Source organism: Pelobates fuscus, chromosome 3, assembly GCF_036172605.1.
Source record: "Pelobates fuscus isolate aPelFus1 chromosome 3, aPelFus1.pri, whole genome shotgun sequence".
NCBI lineage: Eukaryota > Metazoa > Chordata > Amphibia > Anura > Pelobatidae > Pelobates > Pelobates fuscus.
In genome coordinates, this window is record NC_086319.1 from 185,076,312 (window position 1) to 185,103,730 (window position 27,419).

General features: G+C 39.4%; 1 protein-coding gene across 1 annotated transcript; it reads left to right on the forward strand.

Annotated features, from left to right (window-relative positions):
• The first annotated feature begins 2,349 nt into the window (after positions 1–2,349).
• On the forward strand, positions 2,350–27,419 carry NDUFA9 (NADH:ubiquinone oxidoreductase subunit A9). Its single transcript, XM_063445389.1, has 11 exons — positions 2,350–2,458; positions 4,275–4,445; positions 4,825–4,922; positions 5,571–5,662; positions 6,161–6,302; positions 9,949–10,051; positions 11,415–11,482; positions 14,363–14,439; positions 16,932–17,027; positions 18,190–18,256; positions 27,135–27,419. The coding sequence occupies exons 1-11, from the start codon at positions 2,410–2,412 to the stop codon at positions 27,303–27,305; spliced, it is 1,134 nt and encodes a 377-aa protein (XP_063301459.1). The 5' UTR covers positions 2,350–2,409; the 3' UTR covers positions 27,306–27,419.

Sequence of the window (27,419 nt, forward strand, 5' to 3'; positions counted from 1 at the left end):
ACCATCACCCCTTACTGTCACCATCACCTCCCCCCCACTGTCACCATCACCTACCTCCCTCACTCACCCTCACCTCCACCTGACTGTCACCCTAACCTCACTCCCACACTGTCACCCTCACCTCCCTCCCACATAGTGTCACCCTCACCTCCCCCACACCATCACCCTAAACGCCCTATCACACTGTCATTCTCCCTCCCACACTGTCACCCTAACCTCCCTCCCACACTGTCACTCTCACTCTCCCTCCTACACTGTCACCCTAACCTCCCTCCCACACTGTCACCCTAACCTCCCTCCCACACTGTCACTCTCACTCTCCCTCCCACACTGTCACCCTCACCTCCCCCCCACAATGTCACCCTCACCTCCCTCCCACACTGACCCCCTCACCTCACTGTCACCCTCACCTCCCTAACTCTCACCCTCACCATCCCCCACACCGTCACCCTCACCTCCTCCCCCAATGTCACTGTCACCCTCTCTTCCCCTCCACACTGCCACCCTCACCTCCCAAACACTGTCACACCTCACCTTCCCCACACTCCTGTCTCGGTGTCCTTTTGTGTCAGTGTGTGTGTATTGTGTCAGTGTGTATCCGAGTGTCTGTGTATTAGTGTCAGTGTGTGTAACGTGTCACTATGTGTGTCTGCATGTGTATTGCTGTGTCAGTCTGAGTATTTGTGTGTCTGTGTATTTGCATGTACGTGTCTCTGTATGTGTGGGTGTATGTTTTTCAGTATGTGTATACACTACACACAAATGCACAAACCCTACATACACTACATACAACTGCATACCTACATTCAAACACCTACATTTACACACATACTTCATACAAAAACATGCTTACATTCAAACGCTCAAACACTGCTCACAAATACAACCCAGTAACGGTGGGCAAATGGTAGATCCCCAGCTGGCATAGCATTGTTGGAGTTCTCCGACAGATGAGGATCTACCACTGGGATACTCAATGTGAGAAAGAGAGGGACACAGCACTTCCGAGTCTGTGTGTAACAGGTTTATGCCTCTAAACTGCCATGAAATGCCAAGATTATTCCTCTGAAACTACCATGAAATCCCAGAATTATGCCTCTAAAACTGCCATGATATGCCAAGTTTCTGCCTCTAAAACTGCCATGATATGTCAAAATTATGCCTCTAAATCTTCCATGACATGCCACGTTTATGCATTTAAAACTGGTTGCCATCAAGTGCCAGGTTTAGACATCTAAATCTGATTGCCTTGATGTGCCAATTTTATGCCTCTAAAACCAATTGCCATGGTGTGACAATTTGACCCATCTATAGTGGATTGACATAGTGTGCCAAATGTATGCCTCTAAAGCGGATTGCCATGGTGTGCCAATTGTATGCCTCTAAAACTGATTGCCATGGTGTGCCAATTTTATGCATCTAAAGCTGACATGATGTGCCAATTGTATGCATCTAAAGCTGGTTGCCATGGTGTGCCAATTGTATGCCTCTAAAGCTGATTGCCCTGGTGTGCAAATTGTATGCCTCTAGAAGTGGTTGCCATGGTGTGCCAATTTTATGCATTTAAAGCTGCCAGGATGTGGCAATTTTATGCATCTAAAACAAATTGGCATTGTGTCAATTTATGCCTCTAAAGCCGATTGCCATGGTGTGCCAATTTTTTGCCTGTAAAGCTGCCAAGGTGTGCCAAGTTTATTCATTAAAATAAAAGCAAGTGGGTCTCGAAAAATTATTGTTTTCAAAAGTGGGTTTTGGTCCGTTAAAGTTTGGGAAGCCCTGTAATAGACTATATTTTTTATATAAGTTTGTCAAAAGGTAGTGCAATAAAATGATTGTTCCTTAGGGGCATAGATGAGTGTGGACTTTATAGGGTACATGATGTCAGAGGATTGGGAACACTTATGGCATTCTATCTTGAGGGATTTTGGGGATCACTGAAGGAGTTGCAGGTAAAAAGCTCCTCTAGATTAGATGCACAGTGTGTGTGTGTGTTTGTTTGTATGTATGTGTGTCTGTCAGTGAGTGTGTGTGTGTATGTCAGTGCAGCACTGTACTTATAAAAGTTGTTGTAAAGCCCTGACAGGGCTCTTGGTGCTATGCGAGTATTTTATATATTCCCAGGTGGATTGCAAAATCACATTTTCTATATAACAAAACATCTCATGTCTTTGTATTTATATGCTACAACAACCTTTGCAGAACAGCCGCCACTCCACAGTGCCCTGGTTTATAATAGTAACGGTAAACTCTGTTACAAAGCATTCCAAATCCAGAACAGCCAGTTCAGTTCCCTCTCATGGCCAGCAGAGGGCAGGCAAGGGATGGTGCCTGACGGACAACGTCAATGCTAGAGGTTTGGGCTCTGTTCGCACCCGTAGTGCGCCTAGGATTGTGGGACTGGGGAAGAAAATGGTGGTGATTACCCTCTGCCGGGCGGCCGGTGTCCCAGCAATGTCACGTAAGTCATGGCGGAGAGAGAGGGATCCTCATCAGTAAATACATACAGGGCAGGGTGACAATGTTACTCGGGGTTCGAGTAGAAACGTGGAAGTTGTTTAGCTTAATCCCTCCAAGTCTGTCTGATACTATGGTGTTTGGTGTTTGTGTGACTGCCACAAACTGCTTAATAAATAATAATAATAATAATATTAATAATAATAATGATGATTAATGAATGATAATGTGTGCCCTTATCAGCGATGGCAAAGCATTTGGTTATTATGTATTAATTAATAAACTATGCACTATGCAAGCAGTTGTCCAGATGTTTTGCCAGCTGTCAAAGCTGCAAATCTAGGTTGTCCATCATTTTCCTTCATGCACTAGTCACCAGCATGGCTAGAAATTATTAAACTACTCATGTCAGCAGCACCCACATGTCATAAATATGTATTTAAGGTATGCAGGGGGTGAGCAGTTGACTGCCAGCCAATTGAAGCCTTTCTTCTGTAATTTAAAGGAATATGGCTTTCCCAAAGGAAATCATTGAGAGGTTGTTGGGCATGTGAGGCATAATGTCACGCTGCGCCAGTAAGCACCTCCTAATAGAGATGCATTGATGTTGATTGGCGCAGTGTCGTGTTTTGCTGCGCATGCACAGTAGCCTCCGAATGTTAAACTAGGAACCACCTATAGTGGCCGTCTGCGTGACTGCCACTGGAGGTATTATTAACTAAACACTGCCTTTCCTCTGAGAGCCGGCAGGGACATGCTATAGACGCTAGATCCACTACATTAAGCTGTAGTGGTTCTGGTGACTACAGTGTCACCTTAAGATAGTAAGATGAGTGTTGAGATGTCTGCACAGTGAGGTTGCAGCCAAAAATAATGCAGGACGTTGATATCCCAGCATCTTGTGGGTTTGTAAATAGACTGGTGGTGGCCTGTGCTCACCAGAAACTGTGATATCTGAGATTGATCAAACTGCCATACTACAATGATGTCCCTGGCGGTTGATGCCAGTGATCACACATGATCATAACATTGATGGCAATGGAGTCAGTGGAAAACAAGTCTTTGTCTCTTAGGCATGCACAGATTTCTGTGAATGCTCCCTAACACTGTGGAGGGAATACTGATGAAAGTTGCAGGAATATATGATGGCAAACTTTGCAACCCCAGCAGTCCACTTCTGTCAAATCTATATATACTGCGTGTTCCACATGAGTAGGTCCATTCATACTGTGTTTTGTTGCAAGCCCTCCCCTAGCCTCTGTAGAAGAATACATCATTGCACAGGCACCACTTTTCAGAAATACTCCTGCATAGCAGACAAGTATATATCTGTGCACCAGGTCTCAATTTCTATCTGCCATGTAACCTAGCAATTGTTTCCATTCTGCTTATCTAGTCACATATTGGAGGGTATGTAAACAGTGTGGTGTAGTGAAAAGAGGTCTAGACTATATTAAAAGTGTGACATACCATAGAAATCAGTTGAACATGCAGACATATTGCATTGGTGAGTCCTCCTCTTTTCCATGTTTACACCACTTTTCAGAACATTACACTTTTTACATATAACCCTCATAGTCTTCAGTTAATTATGCGCCAGAGGATAAACATTATTGTAATAAAATATTTATCACTGCAGCTTGAATGTTTCCTCTATACGGCAGATAAACAAGTTTATATTTTCTACTTTAAAAATGTACCAAAACATTTTCTCAAACCAGTTTGGGTGGCAAAACATGCTAATTATGATCGTTCTTATTACATTTTGAGAAGAAAAACAGCATAACATTATTGAACTGAAAATGTTGTTTCTTTTCCAGGGGCTCATGTTAAGTCCCTTGTGACCCGGATTCCGATTGTCCTACAGCAGCGGAAGGTCCACCATACACTTCTTCCTCATGGGAAAGGAGGTCGCTCCTCAGTTAGTGGTGTGGTTGCCACTGTCTTTGGTGCCACTGGATTTTTGGGAAGATATGTTGTCAATAGACTTGGTAATGTATAGTATTAACATCTGATGCTGAAGTTTGGAGTTCCTAACCCTGTATTAATAACACTACAGTCCCCGCCTCTCTGGTCTTGGGTGCCTATGGTGTCCCTTTAAATGACACAAAGTGGTGATCACTTTTTACTAGGCATAATGGTATATTGTATCTTCATCTTTGATAAAAGCAAATGCTTTACTAGCTAGAAATGCTTATTGTTGGTACATTATGAAAGACATGGCTAAAATGGACAAACAAAGCATTTCTTTAGTAACAGAATTATTAAAGCATAGTGTTTTCAATAAGAAATAAATACCTTTTTTATTTTATTTTTTAATACTAGTGAGGTCAAATTTGTATTTATTTTTAATTTATTTTCTATTCATAGGACGCATCGGATCCCAGGTTATTATTCCCTATCGTTGTGACATATATGACACCATGTATCTTCGACCAATGGGGGACCTGGGGCAATTGGTATTCATGGTAAGAACACATTAGTCTGTGACTTGCTGGTCTATCTCCTGTTGATTCATTGTTTCTGTACAAAAAGGTGTAAACCAATGTTTTGTTCTTGTATTTGTGCTAAATGTATTATTTTGCATAACTGATTTGTAATTCACATCTAAATTGAGTTTTTATGATTGCATCTGTTACCTAATATTACTTGGATACTAAGCCTTTTGGCTCTGCTCACTGGGTTCAAAGGTTTTTTTTTTTTATTTTGGTTTTGTTCTCAGCCTATCAGTACCATAAAAAAAAAAAAATGAAAAGCAGAGAGAACTGCAGGACCATAATGGTCTCACTGGGCATTACTGTCCATGGGAGTCCTGTTTTTTCTCAAACTGCTCAAACAGTTTGACACTAAGTCGGAAACCAGAACTGTGTTTGAACATCACAACCTGGGATTGTAAATATTTATACATTGTTTTGTGTTCTTACTTTTAATCTCGTTGCCTAACAATTATTCACAGCTTCTGAAAGACGGGCTTACTTTATGAGACTACTGACCTGAAGGTGATTGCAGGCTATGGTGTAAATCATGTGAATTGTTTTGGTTATGGCATCACTGCTTTTCACAGTAAGGCTCTCAATTTCAATCTGTGTGATTTGGGTGTTTCGTTATAATTTCAGGAATGGAACGCGAGGGACAAAGATACTATCAGAAAAGCAGTCGAGTATTCAAATGTTGTCATTAACATTGTTGGGAGAGAATATGAAACCAAGTAAGCGTATGCTTCTGTACTTTCCAATTGCAATGTCAAGTAATAATCATTATTTAACCAGGATTCATGCATACATTCTGAGTCTACTGTGTCAATTTTATTGTCTGTGGAAGGATTAACAATCCTCAAGTTCGAACGAGTAGTAGATGCAGCAACTGCGCACTTACCAATATGCTATATTATAGGCTTAATTTTTAATTATTTTTTTTTCTAAAGAAAACGATAGCCACATTCATAGATAAGGACAACAAGTTAGATGGTCTTTATTTGCTCCAAACAACTTCATTTCAGTGATGGGTGAAATCTTACCATATAGTGTTAAACTTGTTTACATCATCGTGCATTGCACATCTCCAGACTCTGTTTAAAAAAACAAACATAATTTATTGCGTCATTGAAGATTCACTTTGGGTATACCACAAATAAGCTTGATTATTCACTAAGGTTTGCATTATTGAGAATTTCAATATTTATTTTGTCAATCTCTCCTTACTAAAGGAACTTTAGTTTTGATGATGTGTTCGTGAATATTCCAAAAGAAATTGCCACTATATCACGTGAGGCTGGTGTGGAGAAATTTATCCATGTGTCCCATTTAAATGCTGACATGAAGAGTCCTTCAAAGTATCTGAGAACAAAGGTAAGCTATTAAGAGATCTTGCAATCTGCTGTTATGTAGTGGGTATAACATAAGCATTAACAAAGTTATGGAGGGAGAAGAAGTAACTTTTTACTGATACTGGCTACTGAAAGACCACCCACATCCATGAAAATAGGTGCAGAATTTAAAACCACCTTTTCCAGTATGCCCAGCCCTAATGTGATTTCCAACATGGATGCTATAGTGGATGGATGTAATAATCCCAACTTCCTTTTTTTTTTTTTTTTTTTTTTTTTAACACTTCTTTTGTTAAATCTAATCAATATGTGAAGAAATAAGAGTTCCTTCAGAACTCAAGACTGTATACTGATTCAAGGGTGCATGTTGTTAAAAGTTTACTCCCAGAACCATGACCACTTCAGCTGTTGATGGTGCCTGGAGTGTGTATGTGTAGAGTTTTGCTATGATATAATAACCTCACCTTTGTGGCGTCATTGGTGCTTCATTTACCAGTCTTGATCAAGAGTTCATTCACTGGACAAGAGTGCCCACCTGACTCTCTCATTCAATGAATAAGTGGAAGGATCGGTTTTTACCCTTTCCAGGGAACGGAGCCAGGGTACTCCTCAGCCAGTGGTCTGTAGTGCTTATGATGCTTGGAGTAAGCCTTTAAATCAGGGCTCTACAAATCCCAGGTGCAAGGTTGCCATGGCGACTAGGAATTTTGTCCTGGTGCCTGGGTATTTGTCAGCCCATTCCCTCTGAGGCAGGCGGCAAGGTGGTTTAGGGAGAATTGAGGCGAGTGGCTGTAAGGAATGGAGGTGGCGAGGAAGCTCTAATCTTTTTGCTCTGCTCCCTCATGTGCTCTGCCTGGACCAGAAATATGACGTCACTCCTGCCCCAGCATTACTATACAGCAAGGGAGGGAGCAGAGCAAGAAGAGCTTAAACATAACAGCCACAGTGGACCCCAATAAAAGCAATCCACCCCAGGGAGACTGGATGGACTTAAATTGAATTAAAACAAATCATTTGTAAGTGTCTGAGAGAATGTGTCTCTGTCAGTTACATACTGATAAAAAAACATAACTGCAAAGTTGTTTGCCCTCTAAGGCTTTGTCACCACATGCGTCACATTTTGGGATCTTTTTCCACCGCACTTCTTTTGTCAGGAAAATAAACTACTAAAAAAGAATATAGAACAGCAATAAATTGAACTTGCCTGCAGTAACACTGACCTGGTAGGTGAATGAGAGCCCAAACCGAGTGAAATATCTAGGAGCTGCAAACAGAGACCCCAATCACGTAAAAACATAAAAAAAAAACCAACAAACTCTTAAAGCTGCATTTGCACACATGCACAGAAATTTGAAAACCTGCAAACCTGAACGTGATGCGTTCTAGAGGATTGTGTGTGACATTTTCAGAGACCCAAGGAAGGCAAAGTAAGGAAATCACTAAAGATGGTCTAGAGGTATGTAGAGAAGTTGGCAGATCTGCATTTTACAAAAAGGAAAAGCTTGAAATAAGGTCAAAATAAACCTAAACATAGACACAGTATGTTATAAGTCAAGAAATAATCCACCAATAAAGAAAAGGCAAATTCAAAAATATAATTGAGCCAAAATACTGTTACCCTAAGGATTTTCACAGGGTTCCTGTCACTTTGGAAAGCAAAACCAACTTTGATCACTTATATTTATGATTTTTATATATATATATATATATATATATATATATATATATATATTGAACAAAATTATAAATGCAACACCTTTTATGTTTTTGCCCCCATTTTTCATGAGCTGAACTTAAAGATCTAAGACATTTTCGATGTACACAAAAGGCATTTTTCTCTCAAATATTGTGCACAAATCTGTCTAAATCTGTGTTAGTGAGCACTTCTCCTTTGCCGAGATAATCCATCCACCTCGCAGGTGTGGCATATCAAGATGCTGATTAGACAGCATGATTATTGCACAGGTGTGCCTTAGGCTGGCCACAATATATAATATTTTTAATAATATATAATTTTGTTCAGTGTGTGTATATATATATATATATATATATATATATATATAGTGTGTGTGTGTGTGTGTGTAGTTATATAATGTAGAAAATGCCTTCACCGCTGTGGCTGCCACAGTAAAATATTTTTTATTTATCTAAATTGTTTTGTTTTTGTCTTTGTAGAATATTTTGTGATTCAATATTGATTACCATTCATACACTGCAATAACAAAAAAAAAAAAAAAAAAAAAGCTGAAGACCCTTGGCTGGTGAATGGCACTATGTTTTATTAGTACTACATTCCTTATGCTTAAACTTTTCCACAAATTCACAAGTTGCATTTGGGGCACATCCCTTTTCTCGAACTTTGGCTCTCTATTTATGTGTATATAGTTAACCCCTGCCTTCCCTTTGCCTTTTTTACTCTTATTTCTACACCTTCCCCTCCCCCCCCCCCCAAATTGATTAATGAATAACATATGTAGTATCACCAATTTGCTTAAAGGGACACTCTAGGCACCCAGACCACTTCTGCCCATTGGAGTGGTCTGGGTGCCAACTCCCACTACACTTAACCCTGCAAGTGTAATTATTGCAGTTCTCATAAACTGCAATAATTACATTGCAGGGTTAACTCCTGGCTGTCTACTAGACCGTCACTAGAGGGCACTTCCTGGATTCTAGCACAGGTTTTCTGTGCTATAGCGTCGCTGGATGTCCTCATGCTGTGTGAGGACCTCCAGCATTTCTAAAATCCCCATAGGAAAGCATTGAAATCATTTTTTAATACTTTCCTATGGAGATGTCTAATGTGCGTGCGCGGCATTGCTGCGCATGCGCATTAGTTCTCCCCTGCCGATTGACGTGATGACGGAGAGGAGCGTTGGTGGACCCAGAAGCCGCGCCGAGGGACATCGGCGCTGCCTCAGGTAAGTCACTGAAGGGGTTTTGACCCCTTCAGCAACCGGGGATGGGAGGTGGGAGGGAGAGGGAATCTGCAGTGCCAGGAAAACGATTTGTCTTCCTGGCACTGGAGAGTCCCTTTAACTTACCAGGTCAACTTATTCCAGTAGCATGTAAAACCTCTTTTCCTTTTCCCTCCCCATTATACATTATCCCCCTTTTCCTCAACTTTTTTCTGGTTCATTGTGTTCTTTTATTGCATCATTTTGTCACTAGAGCACAATTTCCATGTAGGGTTCTTTCAAATGGATCCTGTGTGATTCTGTTTTTTTCAATATTATTACTGTATCTTATCCATTTATACTTGCACCCTAACAAGGGTTCTGCCTACCAACTGTGTACTGAATGGACCCAAGATTTATATGATTCTGATCTTTTTGGTTTTTATTTTTTGTTTATTATTTTTCATTTTCTCTATGGATGAAACCATAAATTAAATAAATAAATAAAACTGGAGACCTTCTGTCTGGGCAGTTTTGTTATGCATTTATTTTTAATTTGTTAGAAGGTAACTGGTCAGACAGTTTGACTGTGTATTTTAATACTGTATTGATTGAATTGGTCTGCCATCTATTGTTTAAGTGCAAACACTTTGTCTACTGCAGGTATTCAGTTTTGTTTTTGTACTAACTTTGATCCATCTGTCTAGTGTGCTTTCCAATACTATTTTTTATTTCTTTTGTATATTAATTTTCTTTGTGATTCAATTGTAGGCTGTTGGAGAACAGGTTGTGAGAGAAGCTTTTCCAAATGCGATAATAATTAAACCATCAGAAATGTTTGGCAGAGAAGACCGCTTTCTCAATCATTACGCAAGTATGAACATTTACTTTTTTCTCCGGGAGATTCTTTTTTTTTTTTATGGAAAATTCATTTTAGGTTTGGATGGGATATAAAATAAAACCTTTAAAGCTCCATACCGCGGAGTGCTTTCTTGTACATTAGAATTCATAAATCATGTTTTAGAATTTTAGCAAATTATTGAAGTTACTCCAAGCACTCTGACCATAGTGATTTGAAGTTGTTAAAGGTACACTATAGTCACCAGAACAACTACAGCTTATTGAATATGTTCTGGTTAGTAGAATCATTACTGTCAGGCTTTTTGCTGTAAACATTGTCTTTTCAGAGAAAATGCAGTGTTTACATTACAGCCTAGTGATAACTTCACTGGCCACTCCTCAGATGGCTGTTAGAGATCCTTCCTGGGTCATGGCTGCCTAAAATGCATCCAAACATTCAGTATCTCCTCCCTCTGTATGCAGACACTGAACTTTCCTCATAGAGATTCACTGATTCAATTCATCTCTATGAGGAGATGCTGATTGGCCAGGGCTGTGTTTGAATCATGCTGGCTCTGCCACTGATCTGCCTCTTTTCAGTCTCAGCCAATCCTATAGGGAGGCATTGTGATTGGATCAGGCTACCACTTCTGATGATGTCAGCAGACTGCTTGTTTTTTTTTTTTTTTAGACAAACAGCATGCAGAGTTACCACTTCTGGTTGAATACAGTAAGATGTTGCTATATTTATGGAGGCATGAGGGGCCCAGGGGGGCTAGGTGGTGGTTTTAACACTATAGGGTCAGGAATACATGTTTGTGTTCCTGACCCTATAGTGATCCTTTAAGGTGTTTGGATTGTGGATATGCAATGTTTTATTTTAAAATGCTGCACATACAGAGTTAAAGCCCTTAGCTGCTGGCTAATGTTAAATCTGTTCATATTTGGCGTATGTCATCAGCAGGCCTTGTACGCTGGCGACAGACGACCAATGGCAGTACTACCCAACTCATTGCAGCCTTCTTGGATGTCCATCCCCCCTGCAGTAAAGAACAGTAACAGTAACACTGGAGGAGAATTGGGCTACAGGTGTTATTTCCTTTGTTACTTACGGTTTTTCTGAGGCAGGCATGCAAGCAAATGATACTCTAGCCAAAAACAGTGCTTTTTGGTTGGAGTGACGCATTTAACGAACGTCTTTCCAAATGTATTTTAGAATCATCACACACCTGTTTACATTGCTCCTTATCTCACCTTTAAAATACTGTTTTTTTCCACCTCCTCAAGCAGGCAATCTTTTTTTTTTTTTTCCGTTTGTTAATGAAGTAATTGTGTAAATGACATTTTTCTTTTTTCTTTTTTTTAATAAGTCAATTTAACAGAGTTGTTTATTGCAGACATGCGTTGGTTTGGTGGTGTGCCGCTGATTTCTTTTGGTAAAAAGACTGTGAAACAACCTATTTATGTAAGTATTAGCTCATGGATGTGTGTCCAGGTTTGAAAATTGTCTGCAAATGCAAATCAAAGTAAATTAAGACCGTTACAGCTTGGCTATTTTAGCTTCAGTTTTGGCTTTTAATTTGCTACAATGTCAAGTTGAATAACTCTAAATTAACCCAAACACAGCATAATTTCTATTTATTATCATAGTAAATCCGAGGAAACGTCTAATTCAGAGATTTTTTTTGTATTCTTTCTTTAATATACTGTAATAGCATATTTCATATAGACTACAAAAAACTGTGACTCAAACAAGCAGATAAACTATGCAATGGGTCCCAATGACAACGGAAAAAATAAATACCAGACCAACATGTCTGTAAAAATATTTGGTCTAAGCCATAATTTAGGCATAATGTAGGGACAAAAATAAAAGTATCACTAAATAAGACAATGTGCATGAATTTCAATACAGAAGAACTGTTGGCACACATTTTTAGATGCTAATGGGTAGCTATTAAAACAAAACTGTCCTCCCCTTTTTTTTCTTTAAGGGACATTGTAGGCACTGTAGAAGGATATTGAAACTTTGGAAAGAGTTCAGAGAAGGACTATTAAACTTGTTCATTGATTGCAGGGAAAATCCTACCAGGAAAGGTTAAAGCATCTTAACATGTATAGCTTGGAGGAAAGACGAGACTGAGGAGATATGATAGAAACATTTAAATCCATTAAGGGGTATCAACACAGTTGACACAGTTGATAGGTGGAGAGTATATTTAAAAGAAAGAAACAAGAAAAAAAAAAAAACTAAGACAACAAGAGGACTTAGACTTAAATTAGAGGGCAAAGGTATCAAAAGGTAAGGCCAGGGACTTACTTTGGTCAGACTAGATGGGCTGAATGCTTCTCATCTCCCATCACATTCTATGTTTCTAGGCACTGTAACAACCTAATTTAAATTAATTAAATTGGCTTTAGCACTCTGGCACTGTCTTTCCATACAGTGTTAATCAATTTTTTAGAATTTCAACACTAAATAAGGATTCCTCGCCACCCGCAGCCCAGCCCGTACTGAATGTATGGCAAGGCAGAGGTTATACTCTACCTTTTAGCCATACTAATTCATTACAGCAATGAGTACTGTAAAAGGCTGAAAGCAGTCAGCTCAGTCTAATGCGTCCTCATTAGGCAAAGCAGCACAGAACTCTCATTTAGCTATAAAACATTAAAGGGAGCATATAGTCCCAAAAATAAGAATCTTTATTTTGGAACTATAGGTTTCCTTCTGTCCATTCCCCTTCTATCCACTCCTTTTGCAGTACAAAAATCATAGTGAAATATTATTCACCTATTTTTCAGTGCCAGATCAGTGTGATCTAGTGTGATCATATCTCATCTGAGGTGCCTTTTTCCTAAAGAATATAAATGCAAAACTAAAGCTTTGCACACCTCTTACTAATTTTGTAGCTTGCCTCTGCACTTTTTCTAGTTCTGCAATCCCCTTCTTTAAAACATGTGCTCAAAATTGCACAGCATATTCAAAGTGGGATCTTACCCATTGATTTATAGAGGCAAAATTATATTTTGATCACGTGACTCAATACCCCTTTTTATACACAAAAGCACCTTACTATATTTTGCAATGTCTAACAGCATTGCACACTGTTGCATAGTTTATCTATAATTGTTTCCAAGTCATTTTCGTTTTAGGTTATCCTTAACTCAGCCCAATTTAATGTATAAGTGGGTTCCTTATTAATGTTCAGACTGTATTATCTTACCTAGTTTTGTATCACCTACAAACACAATGCCCACTTTAGGATTATTTATAAAAAGATTAAATAGAAGTGGGCCCAAGACAGAACCCTGAGGCACTTCACTTACCACTTTTGTCTAATTTGAAAATTACCATTTAGAAATACTCTCTGCAATCTATCTTTAAGTTTTCATCTAAACCAACTGATTTCAATTTGTATAGTAACCTTTTGTGTGGAAGTGTATCCGTTGACTTGGCAAAATGGAAGTAGATCACATCTTCTGGATCACCCTGATCTATATTTCTACTAGCTTCTTCAAAGAAACATTTAGCTTAGTTTGGCATGAACTGTTATTGTTGGTTTATAGTTAATCCATTTCCTGACTAGTTAAAGGGACACTCTCTAGGCTCCATAACCGCTACAGCATGCTGGTTGTCAGATTTTTTTTACAAATAGTTGTCTGCTACCATGGTTCTTACAAAGCGGAATTTCATAATGCCACATTATCATACCAGTGCATAACCATATTCATTGGCTGAGATTCACCAAGTGATTTCATCCAGTTAATACCATTTAAACCTATTATGGTATGTTATTGTTTGCACTGTAGTGGTTACGGTGTCTAGTGTCCTTTAAAATCATATTTGCAATACTATTAATAAAACAATTGTTTTGTTTTTTCTTTGGTATAATAGCTGTTAAAGGGAATCTCCAGTGCCAGGAAAACAATCCGTTTTCCTGGCACTGGAGGTTCCCTCTCCCTCCCACCCCCTAATCCCCAGTTACTGAAGGGGTGAAAACCCCTTCAGTCACTTACCTGAGGCAGCGATGATGTCCCTCGTCGCTGTCTCCTCCTCCGCGCCGCTCCTCCTTCTTACTCCGTCGGCGGTAGTAGACAGCCACTAGAGGTGGAGTTAACCCTGCAAGATAATTATTGCAGTTTATAAAAAAACTGCAATAATTACACTTGCAGGGTTAAGAGTAGTGGGAGTTGGCACCCAGACCACTCCAATGGGCAGAAGTGGTCTGGGTGCCTGGAGTGTCCCTTTAAATGATGTATATGCATATTTCTCTTAAAGTACCTTCTTCTCTTTTGCATTTTAAATTGAGACTTGAGAGTATTGATCCTACTTATAACCCTTTAGGTAGTAGATGTTGCCAGGGCCATAATGGGTGTCCTAACGGATCCTGACTCCGATGGAAAGACATATGCATTAGCTGGGTAAGTTAAACCAACTACTTTCATTTCACACATTATAACTCATCAGCAGGGTTATTCACTAAATTCAGAAAAAATGTGAATACAATGTGAATTTCAAATTTAAGGTAGAAAATATTTACTGCAAGCATAGTTACTTGGAAAAAAAATTTATTTCGGCTTTTTTTGCCTTAAACGTGGAATTCCTGGCAACTCGCTCTAGTGAATAACCCTGTAGATCTTATTCTGACATATATTGTACAAATCTTTAATGTGACTGTACCTTTACAATTCTCTCTAATGTTTAGAGGGTTGTACTCTTTTTTTTTTTTTTTTTTTTTCCTTGCATGTACAAGAAGCAATGTATGGACCACCTGTATGCAAGTTAAAAATCTTTTTAAGAAAACATTTAGAGCAAACTGTCTCTCAGAAACTGGAAATATTAATTTTAATGTTTAAGAGAATCTACTATTAAAAATGTTTCTGCTGCCTCTCCTCACTGAGAAGAAATACGTCCACAGGAAACTGCTTGGATGCTTGGACTATTGATAGTTTATCTCTGACAAATACATGGCCATTTGGTCTCCCTGTATTCAATATTTTTTTGGTCAATCACATTACTTCAACATACATCAATGCTGTAATACCTTCCTACTATTCCCTTCTAATTTTTCCTTTCCTTTACCTCCTTTCTTGAAATCTATTTTTTTCCTCTCCCTTTCTACTTCTCTTGCTTTACCTTACTCTTTGACCTTTTCTTTAATGCATTAAAAACATACAGCTGCATGTATAAGTTAAATGGAAGCAAATCAAGGGTCTGTCACTGTCTTTGCAACATTTGCAAAAACCCTCGATGGTGAGATCTGGACTCGGGAGGCTGGGGGGGCAGACAAGGGTGAATTTTACTTATCTAAACCTATCCCTTCCATCTGCTCCTGGCGCTTCAGATGCCAAAAGCCGTCATTGGCGCTGTTTTCTATGGGTGATACCCTCTATAAAAGAGCTAATTTCCCCAGCAGCCATCACTGGTGATGGCTGGGGAAATGACAAGCTTGACGCAGTGTATCTTCACCCAGTATCAAGCTTTGTCAGGCGGACGAAAAATACTAAGACAAAGTAGTACTTACTTTGTCTCCTATGTTTCCATTGGGTTGGAATTTTAGTAAAATTCATACACCGTCAAAACAAGTATTTAATAAAGATTTTATTTTATGAAATGCTCATTAGGGGAGGGTGAAGTGATATTGCCACTTTAACTTTAAGTAGAGCTTTTTGAAAAAAAAAAATATATATATATATGTAATGGCTCAAGAGGCATACTTGCACATGTCTCTGAGGAAGCAACATGAGCTGCTGTTGCTCCAAATTTTTGTAATTTTTTATAAAGGAATCTGGCAGTTATAAATTGCCCTAAACTGTTTGTAGTCAGCATATAGTATGATGTGAATGCATTGAGTATGTTGCAAACCTACTCCCAAATAATGCAACAGAATCCCAGTATTTTGTAACATGCAAGCACTTAGTAGGCATCGTGGGATGCTGAGCTCATCATTCGGTGCCAGGGTGTCTGTGTTTTCCACTTGTGCAGCTTTCAAGATGATATAATCTTCTGATAAGTATACATTTTACTCTATACGTTTGCTGCCAATGTGAAGATTTTACCTATACCTACCCAATGGTGACCTTGCAATCTACATATGTTTTTTGACAGGTCAATGGGTCAATTTTATTATTTTTTTTTCCCATTTTTATTTCATGTTTCTCTTTTATACTTTAAAGTTATTCCAATGCATGAATATTGTTTTTAGATAAAGTGTTGTAATCTTGGCACTTGCCTTTAATATAAGCTAAAACGTACATTATCGTCAAGGAAAGGCTAAATATAATATGGAGATGTGTACATTCCATGAATAGCTTTGCTTTGATTTTGCTTGTAATATATTTTGAAACCAGCAGGCATACATTTCCCTCTTTAGCAGCAGTTGAATATTTGCATTCCATGAAGGTTCCTATCTAATCCTTTCTCATATATTTCTTCTAACATGCACTGACGTACCCAGCTTTGATATCCTGGTTACCAGATATTAAGAAAATAGTGTGTCTACACAACATTTGCTGTTTAAATAACGTGGACAAGACATTCACTGTTTATTTAGTACAGTAATGCTGAGAATGCAAAGTAAATTCAAATTATAGGTGTAGCAAAATATATTCCCTCTGAAGAACTGTAGTCTGTTTCATTTATAGGACTGTAAATTATTTTCCAGGGTATTTTAGTTATGTGAGCGTTAGTGAATTTAAAATTTAAGGCTAGAGAAGCTGAACTAAAAACATGTTTGACTTAAAGAGTTTTACAAGTTTGATATTTTTGACCTTAAATTTGAAATTCACCTTGAATTCTCACTGTAGTAAACCTAACCTGGTTTGTGTTCTTTGTAGCCTAATACACAATGTGCTCAGATTAAGTCTTAGCTAAACTTTTTTTTAAATTTTCATTTGTAATATTTGCTTTGCAGTCCTAACAGATACCTGCTTCATGATCTGGTGGAATACATCTTTGGTGTTACCCACAGGCCATTTTTTCCTTATCCTCTTCCTAGGCCTCTCTACCGGTAAGTCAACTAATTTTAGTATACGTAACAGTTGGTGGATCTGCTGTCATTGCATTGAATAAATATTGTCAGTCTAAAAAGTTACTAGATTGGGACACAAATCTTCATAGCAGTATGTAGGCTGTCTTTAATGCAAATTCAAGTGGGTTAAGTTGAAGTACCAAGGGCATCAATTTAAACAGATTTCACAAGAATCTATTCTCTTTAAAGTATACTGTGCTAAGACTTGCAGAAATAATTCTCTTCTTTCAAGTAGCCAATGTCTACTTAAATATACTTTCCATAAAACCTTCACATAGAAGTAGGGCTTCACCTGAGTAGACAAATATTTTTTTGAGTAGACAAAATTATATAGAGCCAATGGGACAGCTGATGACTGAAGGGCCTTGGGGACAGAAATGGTTTAAAAGAGAGTATTTTTTTTGTTTTATTTTGATTGAACATCCAACCAGTACAAAGCTCAGATAGGCATAAGGAAATGTACCCAGTAAGTAGCACTGCAACAAATCAAATCATAGTCTTGTCTGTCTCAAAATGAGATGAGGAAGGTATATAACAGACATACGACAGACGGAAGAAACAACAAGATACATACCATGTGACTTCAAACTGAACTTATATACAGGAAGATTGTAACATAATGTGGTCCGTAAATAGCTGAGATAAGTAAGTGTACGAGAGCCGTAAGAAGATACTGAATAGAGGAATCCAAGACAGGCTCTGTTATAAAAGAAAAGTTACCTAATTTTAAAGGAATACGTATGACAGGTGCTCCATGTGGCTGTTCCCACACAAATGCTGCAGTCAGTCTGGCACAAAGGGTACACATTCTGCAGTCTAAAATATTCACCCATAAAAAGAAGTGTAAAGTAAAAATTATTTTTGGACAAAATTAAATCTTGAAATGAGGAACAAAAAAAGTTTGCTATAGCTGCACTCAGATATACCCAGACTTTGTAAAACAAATTCTATTCCAGAAACGGGCAAATATCCAAAAAGGTTGAGAACATGGATGGTGATGGTGTTGATGGTCATTTCACCTTTAATGCTTTAACTTGTATGGTTTCCATATACTGCCTTCTTAACATTGTTTGATATTTGTATGACTATGAAAGGTTTAAGAAGCCTTGATAATATGTCGTCTTCTGCTTTAAACATTTAGCATAGTTGCAAGATTTTTTGAGGCGAATCCGTTTGAACCATGGACAACCCGAGACAAAGTGGACAGAGTAAGTACTAAGGATTTGGAACTACATTGTTAACGCTTAACTGTAAACAAAATGTATTTCGATTTTTAATATCTTGTATGGTGTTTTAGTATTGCTTTTGGAAAATATAATTTTATAATGAAGCAGGGACAGTTTTGTCCTCTATATAGTTATTGGAATAGGAAATGTATGCAAATTTAGGATGATTTCTGCAATGCCATTTCATTTACATCCACCATTAATCACTGATTGCTGACATCATTGGCTTCTTCTTGTTTCATTAGCAGCTGATGGCAATTTTATGCTCATTGGCAAAAATTATTTTGGTACATATCATTAATGTGATTCATATTACATAATCAGCCATAAACATTTGTTTTTTTCTTGTTTATACATGACACCAACAAGGCTGCTGGCTAGGTAAGAAATATTGTGGCAGTGAGTGATGGGATCACCATGGGCGTCCGCAGGAATTTTTCCGGGGAGGGCATAATTGTAATGACATCCATGCTTGGTCCCTTTTTGACAGTGTCATAAAAGGGAAGGGGCATAGTCATTATCACAAAGCCAGGGTGAATAGTGTTTTCACAATTATGGTGTCAGGAATACATGGCGTGAGAGTTAGACAGGGTAGCTGAAGGGAGCTGCTGGGAAGGTAAGAGCTTGCTGGGCCCCCACTGCACAGTCCTTGCCACCGGACCACCAGGGAATGCCCCCCCAGGCCAGGTAAGAAGCAGGGTGGGGGGACAAAAACTATTTTTTTTAAATTAAATATAAAAAGAAAAAAAATGCCTCCCCACATTTTACACACTTAACATACCTACACAAATACACACTACACAAACACGCACACTCTACATTCATTATATAAACACACTGCATTCGTGACACTATAGTGTTCCTTTAAGCAAATTAACAACTTAATCTAAATAAAACGCTATGATGCCAGGAAGCCCCTGGGTGCTCTCTTTCCTTTAAGGGGTTAAACCGCTCTCATTCGTGTTATATATATATATATATATAGAATACACACACACTGCATTCATTATATACACACACACACAAACACTACACAGTCTCTGTGTAGTGTGTGTGTGTGTATATAATGCTGTGTGTGTGTGTGTATATAATGAATGTAGAGTGTGTTTGTGTAGTTTGTGTGTGTGTGTGTGTGTATATAATGAATGCAGTGTGTTTGTGTAGTGTCTGTATATAATGAATGCAAACACACTGCATTCATGATATACACACACTACACAAACACACTCTGCATTCATTATATATACACACACTCACGGCACAAACACACTCTGAATTCACTATACACACTACACAAACACACACTCTGCATTCATTATATACACACTACACAAACACACCCACACTCTGCATTCATTATATACACACTACACAAACACACATTGCATTCACTATATACACTCTGCATTCACTACACAAACCTACACTGCATACACTACACAAACACACACACACTGCATTCACTAATCAAATGCTCTTACTGCATTTACAATCACACACACATATTCTTGAAAACCTAAAAAATTCTGACTGACCTGTATATTTTGTGCATTTACCTTAATAAAAAAAGATTTGCAAAATAAATAAACATGTTCAGTTAACAGTAGATTTGTGAAGGAAAAAAAAAAGTTTATTTTTTTAAAAATGGTAAAAGTACAGAATATTGGTAAGTTATCCGTATCGGCAAGTGTCATTTCTTCCCTAGCAATCCTCTTCTCTAAAGAAGTAGAGCTAAAAATAAAATACCAAGAAACTGACAAAGATGGAAGATATAAAATCCTTGTGGGTGAAATAAATGGAAAATTGGTGACCTTAGTAAACATCTATGCTACTAATAAAAAAAACCCTTTGAAATTCTTTCTGAGAATATTAAATAAACTGGAAAAGTCAAACAGGGACAACTGCTGTGGATGGGTGACTTTAACTGCATACTGGACCCTTCAGTGGATAAAAAAAAACTCTCTCAGGTCTGATTAGAGATAGAAATGGCAAGGAAATTTGAGGAATTCATAAGTAAGAACTCCCTATATGATATGTGGCGAGTATTTCATGCAGAAGAGAAAGATTATACGTGCTTTTCAAAACCATACTGTGCCTACTCAAGAATTTATTTAAAATTAGGTGAGGCAGGAGTGATAAACCAAACTCAAAAGGTTAGAATTCAAGACATAATAACATGGTCAGATCACAATGCTGTGATTTTAGATCTCAGACAGAATTGTATTGGTTTTAATAGAGATTGAATAATTACACGTTAAAGAACCAAGAAAACAGATTCTATTAACAAGATGTCAGAGCTCTACTTCCTGGAGAATGAGATAGAAGATACTTCTTTAATTACAGCATGGTGTGATTACAAGAGGGTAACACAAGGCCTCTTTATGATACTAGGAGCTCAACTAAAGAAACAATCTGGAAAAAAACTATCCGAGCTATATATAAAGTTATTTAACTTTATTAAGATAAACGATATAGAAAAAAAAAAATCAATCTCCAATGCTAATAAAAATTTGGAGATAATGAATACGATAAGATATTATATAAGATACTTTATAAGATATTATAAAGGTAACAAGGCTGATAAAATGCTTTCGAACAGGATTAAAAATAAAAGAAACAAAACAAGGATTACAACAATTATTTATAACAGAGAGACATGTTTGTCTCCAGACAAAATAGGAAAAGCATTCAGCACTTTCTGTCAAACTCTATATTCACTACCTAAAGGGGCTACTTGAATAGAAATCCCATAATACTTTAAAAACAAGATATTTCCAAAGCTGTCTAAGGAGGCATTGGAAGAGGTTAATAAACTATTCTCTATTCTTGAAATTATTCATAGAATAGCCTCTGGACCAGATGGCTTTAATGCCTTTTTTTTTTTTTTTTTTAAATAAAACATTTAAAAACATGTTGGCACCCCACTTGATGAAAACATTCAATGAAATTGTAGATCATGAGGAATTACCAGAAGAGATGTTAAAGGGGAACATAACCCCTATTTTAAAATCAGGGAAAGACCCTGACATAGTAAACTACAGAGCTATTTCAATATTAAATATAGATTCTAAGCTATATGCAGGCATAATTGCCAATAGGATCAAAAATAATATAAAAGATCTGGTTCATATCAATCAGGTAGGTTTTATTAATGGGAGAGCCTCTTCAAACCATATTAGGAGTCTAATGAGCTTATACGAAGATGCAGAGAAAAGACATATCCCAGCTGACACTGTCATTAGATGCCGAAAAGGCGTTTGACAGAGTTAGCTTGGATTTCATAAGAGATACCTTGCAGGCTTTTGGGATTAATGGCTGACATTTTTCTGTCTATAATGGCCCTGTAGTCAGGTGTTAAATCTGACTGGTTCCAAATAAAAAACGGAACAAGGCAGGGGTGCCCTTTATCTCCCCTCCTGTGTATTCTGTCATTGTAACCACTAGTTAGGGAGATTAGAGCCAACAAGGATATTAAAGGACACAGAGGCTCAGAACATCAAATAATTAAACTTTACGCAGACATCTTATTGAAAGTGGAAGACCCTATAAATGCAATTCAAGAAACAATGAAAATAATCACAAAATATAGCTACATATCAAATTCCAAGTTAAATATAGGAAAAACTGTTGCATTATCACAAAATTTAAAACAAGAAGTAATAACACAATTGAACAGGATGTATGGTTTTATATGGCAAAATCGCATCTCAATTATTTGGGAATAAACCTTTGTTTAGATCCAAAAAACTGGGTGGAGATAAACCTATTACCCCTAATTAAAAAATTAACAGATCATTAAAGATATGGAAAGATCTAGGTACATCATAGTGGGGGAGGATAAACATAGTAAAGGCATACGTACTCCCAAAGCTGACATATATCTTTAGAATGATACCCCTAATAGTACCGCCAGCTTGGCTAGACTTGATACAGTCAGCCTTTAATTGTTTTATTTGGGCAGGGAAAAAAGATTAAGTTTGGAATCCCTTTAAAAAAAAAAAAGAAAAGAAAAAGGAGGCTTAGGAATACCAATTATAAAGGAATATGCTCAATCCGCATTACTAACCCATGCAATAATAACATAAAATAAAAAGTCTAAAACAGAATGGTGGTATGCATTAGAACAAGGGATGGAAGATATAGACCAGGAACTATAGCATGGTTATTTTGGGTACCTCATGAAAATAAAAAGGCTCTAAAAGCAGAAAGAAGTCTAGCCCTATGTCAAATTTTAGCTAGATGACCAGAAAGAAACTTGACATCCAAAGTTCGATTGTATCTTGCCTCCCAGTTAGCTACATTACCTACTTAACTGAAGACCTAGACCTGTCTTTAAGGGAATTAAAAGGAGTAAAATATATGTTCTCCTGGAAGACAAGAAAATAAAACCCTTAAACACTATACAGAGAGAATTTGGCCTAACACTGAGTGACACATTTAAATGAGTGAAGGGTATAGTATCAAAATATGTAATTAGAGAGGATACTTCTAAAGAGCTCCAACTTTTGAGCAAACTAATCCAACAGGAAGATTATAAAAAAAGTAGTAACTAAGTGCTTAGAATTGAGAAGACTATTAAAAAAGAATCGACTCCTCCGGCACTTAAAAAATGGGAGCAAGTACTACGATTGGTAATAACGCTACCAGACTGGAATAGAGTTACACTTTAAGCTGATAAACAGATGGAACTTAGTACCAGAAGGAATTGCTAAAATGTATGTAAATAATACAGATTTATGCTGGAGATGTGGCACTTTTATAGGCGATCAGACTCCTATTTGGTGGTCATGTACTTTATTAAGACAACTATGGAAAAAGACAGAAGAATTCTTCGCAACCTGGATCAGGCACAAATATGATCTTACAAATCATCTTACATCTAGTAACGGTGGTAAAAATTTCCATCTCAAGAAATTGGAAGTCTTCAGTAGTAAGCAACTGGCTAGTTATAAAGGCACAATTGACATACCAATGTCGAATGGAAAGGGGTATAACTAATTTTATTAATAGAAAAAAATGAGCTCCTGTGGCGAAACCAACCTCGCCACTGAGAACTGGAGAAGCCTGGTTGCTAGCCTCCTGCCCAGTGATTATGGTCCCTGGGAGATATTGCCCTTTAAGGGACTGAATTGGGGCTTATGGACTGCTACCATAATGTACTGACCCTTTCAGAACTACTTTTCGGCATGTGGATTGTATAATACTGTCCCTAGCCCTTTAAATACTTTGTGGACATATTGGTACTTTTGTATATGGCACTTTGGACACATTCGAAGCTGTCGAAGTTGTCGAAGTCGTCGAAGTGGCCGGTATCGGACAAAGGACCACGTGGCGGCGGCCATTTTAACTTCGAACACTGCCGACCCTTAACATCAACTCCACTTCGACACTTCGACTAAAGTCGAAGTACAGGCACACTTCGAATGGGACTTAGCCGTTTTTATGCCAGGAATTGACCGACCGCACAGCCCAAGTCGGTCGTAAAAGGACTTCCGTGTAACTTTTGATCCACTGGAGGGATTTGCCTGAATTTTGGAAGTGTTTATGTTTAAAGTATGCTGAGTCTGAATATGTGATTTGTATGTGAATGTGATGTATGGTTTTGAAGTTATAGAAAGTTGTGTAAAAGTATATTTTGAACTGTATGCATAATGGGATTATGTGTCACACTAAGGGGAGGGGATGTGTGGGATGTAACATCTATGTCATTGATTCTTTTATGCCTCCCCCTGGGTGTGGCCTGTATGTGTGAGTTGGAAATAAAAGCCAGGCTGGATGAGCCAGTCCAGAGTTCCTGTTTAACCCTCAAAATGAAGTGTCATCTCGTTCTTGGGGGGAATTGGATTGTAAGCTGACTGCCAGGAGTGTAAGCGGATTGTATGCTTTTCTTGTTCAGCTGTTCCAGTTCGGAGTGTTCGTGTGTCTCCAGTTGGGAGAGTGGTGTTTGCAGTAGCTGACTGTGCATCTGGAAAGGGGATTATCGCCTAAACGGATTTTATTACCTTTTATGCTGAAACGGTCCGCAACAATTGGTGTCAGCGGTGGGATCGTTCCTACAACCAGAGGGACAGCTACAGACAACACCATTCCTGGATTACAAAGTGAGGGCAACGCCAGTACCCGTACAGCGTCCCCACCAGCAGTCATGTTCTATCGATATGAAGGCGTAGAGTTTGCTACTGAGGTAATGAGGAGAATAGCCAAATATGGCCCGAATCCCCTGAAGGTGATTGTTGATGCAGCTATACAGCAACTGCTTGAAGAGAACCAGAGGTCACGTGATCTCGAGCACGATTTCATCCTGTTAATGGTGAGACATGGTCAAGGAGATGAGGTAGCCGATATCCTCCTCCAACGCAAACCAGAGAAACCCAAAGTAGAGGACTGCATGGAGTGGTACTGGAAAGGCCCCCAGCAGGCAGGTGGAGATGGGACCGAGGTCTCTCTACCGGCCCTACAGGGATGCTGGGCAGTCGGCCCAGATCCCCAGCGGCAGTGTGTAACCCAGGGAGCTGATGGTGTCGTCCATCCTCCCCAGCGGCAGTGTGTAACCCAGGGAGCTGATGGTGTCGTCCATCCTCCCCAGCGGCAGGCTGAGTTACAGGGGGCAGAGGTAGTTGTTCCTGCCCCCCAACAGCAAAGTGATATGCCAAGAAGGCAGTGTGACGTGAAGGGAGCGGAGAGCAGCGTCCTCCCTCCCCAGCGGCAGTGTGTGTCCCAGGGAGCAGAAGGTGTCGTCCTTCCTCCCCAGCGGCAGTGTGTACCCCAGGGAGCCGAAGGTGCCGTCCTTCCTCCCCAGCGGCAGTGTGTACCCCAGGGAGCTGATGGTGTCGTCCGTCCTCCCCAGCGGCAGTGTGTCCTGCAGGGAGCAGAGACAGTCAGTCTCACACCCCAGCAGCAGGACAAGAGAAGGAAAGGGGAGACAGCTGGTCTCCCTTTCCACCAGCAGAGAGAGTGTCAGGGAGAGGAGCCTGCTAACCCCTCTCCCCAGCGGCAGTTCACCGTCCAGAGAGAGGAGCTTGTTACACCCTCTCTCCCACGGCAGCCTAACCCACCAAGGGGAGATGTTAAGCCCCACAACTGTGCAGATGGGACTGTAGTCTCTGCACTTACAGCACAAGCGGTAGGGACGGTCGGTCCTGTCCCCCAGCCACAGAGCGGTGTATCCAAATGGGAGACAGTCGGTCTCTCCCTCCGGCAGCCGAGCTATGCACCTACAGGGGAGACAGTCAGTCTCCAGCAACCAGGCTCCAACCAGACTACTCCCGTGGTAGTGCTGGCACCAGGGCAGAGTACCGCTGGTCTCTGCCCACTCAGCAACCCACCAAGGCAGCCTACCAGTCCCCCACACAGCCGTGGTGAGGCACCTGAACCTGGACAAGATTCTCCCTCCCCCAGGTGTAGTAACCGTTTATTATGGGTGGGCTGCTCTGTTGTTTCTGTTTTTGTGTCCTGGGATTGTGTCCTGGGATTGTTGAGCGGTTCTGTTGCTTCCCTGTAATATGTGTAATGTGCAACTGGTACGTAGCAGGTTGGGGTGAGAGGGTCAGTGCAGAGGATGCCTACACTGGGGTCTCAGGTTGGGTGTTTCAGGGCCCAGTTTCCCCATACTTCATGTCTCCAACTCTGACGAATTGGTACTAGGGTCATAATCGTTTCAAATTTACCTGTCAGGGAGATATGTCGTATTACTTTCTGCATTAAGGTGTTCTTTGGCGATAGCCAATTTTTTTGCAATAAGGTGTACTGCCTTTATGAGGATGTAAAAAATTGGGTATTTCGTAGGTCTGGGGTATTTTTGTTCAAATATAAACAGCAGCAGGGAGGTTGGTGTGTTGGGCACAGCTACCGGGGTATGGGTGTGGATAAGTTAAATTATATCTTCCCAGTAGGGTTGGAGTTTCGGGCAGCTCCACCATATATGGAGGAATGTACCTTTATCAGTGTGGCAGCGCCAGCACATACTGGGCTTGGATGGGCACATTGCTGCCAAGCGTGTAGGGACTATATACCAGCAGTAAAGCAGTTTACGTATCAACTCCATGCGCATGAAGTCAAGCCTTTGTTATATTAACTGAGGTCAGCCAAGAGGATTCTGGTATCTGAAACCCTAGATCTTTTTCCCAGTCCTGCATGCATTTCAGAGATCTTATGTCTTCATCAGGGAGTAATAATGCATATATTGTGGAAATAGTTTTGTCGACCTGCTTTAACTTCATGTAAAATGTTTCCAAAATTGTAATGCGGGTAGGGTTGTGAGTGAGACGGCCAATCATTTGTGCCACCAAGATTCTAGTTGGCGGTAAGAATGGAGTGCGGTGTTGGGTAGCGTGTATTGGTCTTTCAGGTGGTGAAATGTTGGCAATTTACCATCCCTGTGTAAGTCATGCAAGTAAGTTACTCCGCACCTGTTCCGCATCCTAAAATTAAAGTCAGGTATCAGGTGTGACAGAACCGTCAATGGGGTGGAAAAACTGTATCTGGTGGCAGCCACACAGGAGTTTTCGGGTAGCGTCCCATATAGACAACGTTGCTAAAGTTGCTGGGAGCGCATGAGGTATGTGCGGTCTCTGGTGGGGCAGCAGCCACAGAATGTCGTGCAATGTGTTTTAACCAGTGCTGTTCTATGTGCACCCACTGTGGCAGGCCCGTTTGTTGGTTAACAGATATCACATTGGTCATGTTGGCAGCTCTATAATACATTAGTATGTTTGGCAGACTCATTCCACCCATACGAATGTTGACAATGCCACCCTGGGTTTCTTATCATTCCATATAAACAAATTAATCTGTTTTTGAAGAGCTGTGAAACCAATAATCCTTTTAATGTGATTCTTTTTTTTTTCTTCATGTTTTCTAGCTACACACCACAGACAAGAAATATCCCGAACTCCCTGGTTTGGAAGACCTTGGTATTATCCCAACACATCTGGAGCAGAGGGCAATCGAAGTCCTACGCCGACACCGCAAGTACCGTTGGCTGGATGCAGATGTTACTGACACAAAACCAGCAACTCCTGTAAACTTTTAACAGAAAACAAAATCAAGTATTCTGAGTTTGGAAAATGTCCTTTCCCTTCTAAATAAAGTTTTGTGACAATTCTGATTTCACCACCAATGTATATAAATAAAATATTGAAAACTA

What these genes read in the sequence shown, in the direction of transcription:
- NDUFA9 (XM_063445389.1), top strand. Translation starts at nt 2,410, where the DNA reads ATGGTGGTGATTACCCTCTGCCGGGCGGCCGGTGTCCCAGCAATGTCA. An exon ending in TGGGGCAATTGGTATTCATG is followed by an intron (nt 4,923 to 5,570) that starts GTAAGAACACAT and finishes TTATAATTTCAG; the next exon opens with GAATGGAACGCGAGGGACAA. An exon ending in CTTCCTAGGCCTCTCTACCG is followed by an intron (nt 17,028 to 18,189) that starts GTAAGTCAACTA and finishes TTAAACATTTAG; the next exon opens with CATAGTTGCAAGATTTTTTG.